Source organism: Pterocles gutturalis, unplaced genomic scaffold (genome assembly GCF_000699245.1).
Source record: "Pterocles gutturalis isolate BGI_N339 unplaced genomic scaffold, ASM69924v1 scaffold26809, whole genome shotgun sequence".
NCBI lineage: Eukaryota > Metazoa > Chordata > Aves > Pterocliformes > Pteroclidae > Pterocles > Pterocles gutturalis.
Window position 1 is genome coordinate 102,672 of NW_010128992.1, and position 3,714 is coordinate 106,385.

General features: G+C 39.6%; 1 protein-coding gene across 1 annotated transcript in view; it reads right to left on the minus strand.

Annotated features, from left to right (window-relative positions):
- Window positions 1-521: 521 nt before the first annotated feature.
- Window positions 522-3,714, minus strand: part of NOV (nephroblastoma overexpressed) — a gene marked incomplete at its 5' end in the record, with an annotated part of 4,985 nt that continues 1,792 nt past the window's right edge. The window contains 2 exons of the mRNA XM_010079814.1: window positions 522-1,192; window positions 3,190-3,398. Of these exons, the coding sequence (XP_010078116.1) occupies window positions 896-1,192; window positions 3,190-3,398 (506 nt within the window). The remainder of the gene's footprint in view (window positions 1,193-3,189; window positions 3,399-3,714) is intronic.

Consider the following 3,714-nt stretch of genomic DNA (forward strand, 5'->3'; position numbering starts at 1 on the left):
AAACAAGGAAAAAATATTTTGAATCACATAAAGTTTATTTACTTAGTAAAGTTATATTACAATATATACAGTTTCTATTTACATATACACCTTTCTAAGAAATGAAGCACCATATGATACAGTCAGTATTATAGAGGAATTTACAGAAATCTTATTTTTGCATCCAAATAGTTCTATCTACAGACACACATTGGTTAGAACCAGGTTCGCCTAAGACGCTCACTTCAGTGGGTTTTCGATTAGACTGCTACTGAAGTTACCAAAGAGGAATTTAATTGCTGTCAGCTATCAATCCACTATGCTTTAGAATATGAGATCTTAGCTATGTCATTTCTGGCACTATGTGCAAACTTCATCCTCAGAGAAAGTCAGAGGTACAGATAGAAGGTATTTTATAAGACATACAAATGCAAAACTTTATCAGTAAGATTTTTACTGTCATCAGAAGCAGTTTCATTAGAATGGAAAAAGACCACTGCTTAAGTGTTTATATACATTATGTAAAGTGAAGTAGTGAAGTTAAGAATCTGGAAGCTTATGTGATATGGTATCATGCATTCCCCAAGCAATACATTTAGTCTTAAAGAGCTCATGGCATGATCCTCTTAACCCAAGGAGAAAGACTAGCTGTTTGCTTTGTAATCTTTATGCCACCATGGAGAAAAAAAAGAAGGCTCTGTCCAAGGTACAAAATTTCCTTCAAGTGAATGAAAGACATTTGGAAGGGTAAAATGTAAAATGAGGTATTTAATAAACTATAGGAAAAGAGAAAGCACCTAGACTGTTTTGAAAAACATCTTAAATATTTTCCATATGCAATTGTTACATTCACCTGATTGTGGGTCAAGTTCTGTATAAAATATTTATATCTTTTGTGCTATCTAATTTATGCTTTTCATATTTTTGCTTCACTAGATGTTGGATCTAATGTCTGGAAGAAAGCATTGTTACTCTGAGGACAGTTATTATGACAGACACAGGTGTTGATCAACATCATTGGCTTTTTTAGGACTTTGCCCTGAGGACAACGGAACTCCACTTGAATTGTTTTAGTGTTGTGTGGGGTACAGCATCGCCCATCACTGCAGAGGCCACAGTAACGAGGTTTGTACGTCTGTACACTAGTGCAGTTCTTGTATTCAAAGCAAACAGCTTTCAGGGACTTTTTCGTTCGGATACATTTCTTCCCTTTCTAAGAGAAATATGAAGAGACATTAGATATATCATTGCATAAGACAGAAAGCAGCTAAAAATTGACATGCAAGGATATAGGTCTACTCTGAAAACATAAATTTGTTGTCTTTGCTCGTTCAACAGCAAGAAGACTCTGCAGCTACTTCAATAGTTACTTACAGGTAATCCCTGCAAGACCTGTCCTTGGACACCAGTGTGTTTATTGGGCCAGTAACATATGACAAATAATTAAAGCCCACTTTTTTTCACATGAAACAAGCCAAACCAAAATTAATTATGAGACTATACTCTACTGGAAAAATTCTCAGGCTAGTGTAGTTCCATCAGAGAATCATGAAGCTAAATGAGCAAGTTACAGGACTAGGTTCAGGGAAAAAGAAGAGGGCTAAAATGAACCTCTGAAGTCATTGCCCATTCTTGTGACTCAAGGCAGAATCAGTTTTATCCACGTTATTCTTAACAGATGGTTGTCTAACTTGTCCTTGGAAGTCTTCAGTGACAGAGACTCCACACCTGCCCCAGACAATCCCAACAGTTCACTCTTCTTATTGCTTGGGAGGTTTTCACTCATGTCTTAATTTTTATGCAGTCTAAACTCACCATTTTTTGTTGTATCCCCCATGGACTCAGAACAGACTGCCACATGTGAATGCATCTCCATTCTCTTACACTCAGAAAAAGTTCAGTTCAATCAAATTTTCCCTAGCAGAACATGTTTTCTAGACCTCTGATCATTCTTGTTAGTCTCCCCAACTCTTCCCAAACATTTCAAATCCTTTTCAAAACACAGTATTTAAAACTGCACAGAGAATTCAGCAAAGGCCTTAGCAATGTTGTCTAACATTCAGAACGTTACCTAAAGTGATGGTGCTCTTACCTACCTACATGTTATTCTCCCTGACAGTAACACTTGTGTAATGTGTAGAAGCAGACAAAAAGTCAGCTGCCTTAGATACACATTTATTTGACCTGAAGTATCAGTGTTGGATTTGCTTGTGGAAAAAGCATCCTAAGGGTTAAGGTAAGGTTTAATTTAGCCAAGCATATTTTACATGATTTCACATGTTTCTCTGCAGTTCCAGATGCTCAACAGACTATAAATCTGACATATCCATTCTGCATGACTGGAGCAACTCTGAAGTATACATACAGGTAGTACAATTGCATTTGTGGGAGAAGTCAGACTGCAGGAGCTGTCAAAGTAGTCTCTGCACATGCAATACATCTGATCTGTTTGGGATGGCTCAAATTATCATAGAATCATAGAATTGTTTGGGTTGGAAGGGACCTTTAAAGGTCATCTAGTCCACCCCCCCTGCAATGAGAAGAGACATCTTCAACTAGACCAGGTTGCTCAGAGCTCTGCCCAACCTGACCTTGAATGTTTCCAAGGTTGGGGCATCTACCAGTCTCAGGGTAACCCGTTCCAGTGTTTCACCATCCTTAAATCTAGTCTGAATCTCCCCTCATTTAGTTTAAAACCATTACTCCTTGTCATATCACTACAGGCCCTACTAAAAAGTCTGTCCTAATCTTTCTTATAAGCCCCCTTTAAGTATTGAAAGGCTGCCTAGAAGGTCTCTTAGAGCCTTCTCTTCTCCAGGCTGAACAACCCCAACTGTCTCAGCCTGTCCTCACAAGAGAGGTGCTCCAGTCCTCTCATCAGTTTTGTGGCCCTCCTCTGGGCCACAGGTCCAATAGGTCCATGTCTTTTCTGTGCTGAGGACTCCAGAGCTGGATGCAGTACTCCAGGTGGGGTCTCACAAGAGCAGAGTAGAGGGGAAGAATCACCTCCCTCGACTTGCTGGAGGTGCAGCACAAAGCTACTGAGCAAACGCGGCAAGTCCAATGCTTACTAAAAACACTGGGCTTGTTGCACAGACAGTAAAAGGTGTACTTATGTACACTTGATTCTGGAGCATTCTAGACCACAATATTGCAACCTTGCAACTACAGCTGAAGAAACCTGCCTCTTTGCCACCCCTTGCAGTGTACCTTATCAGAGGGCTCTTCATTTTCACAAGGTCTTATCATGCAAAGCCGTGTCTGCTTCACCATCTCACACTGTTGATTCCTGTTGGTAACACGGGTGGAAAAGCCCATTCCACAGCTTTTGGAACAAGCACTCCATTCTGTTGTTTGCTCAATACAATTGGCACTTGAATCCGACACATCGATCCCGAGTGTGGCCTCTTGTCTGTATGCTGGAGACAAAACCCCACAGAACTTCATTATGAGAAAAATATGAAATTCCAGTATATAATTGAGCTCTAACACATATGAGAAGGAACAAGTGAGACAAAAAAAAGGTCCAAAATCCATGCTTTTGACAGGATTTAGGAATTTTAAAAGCCGCCTTTTTAGGAGCCCTGGATGGCAACTTCCTACATCTAAAAACAACAGAAAGGTGCATATCAGTGTAACCAGGAAAGCATTCAGATTTCACTCAAGTCCACAGCTGCAGGAATTATTGCATATTTTTTCACCAGTTTAGAACTCTAATAACTCTTTATTCCTCAC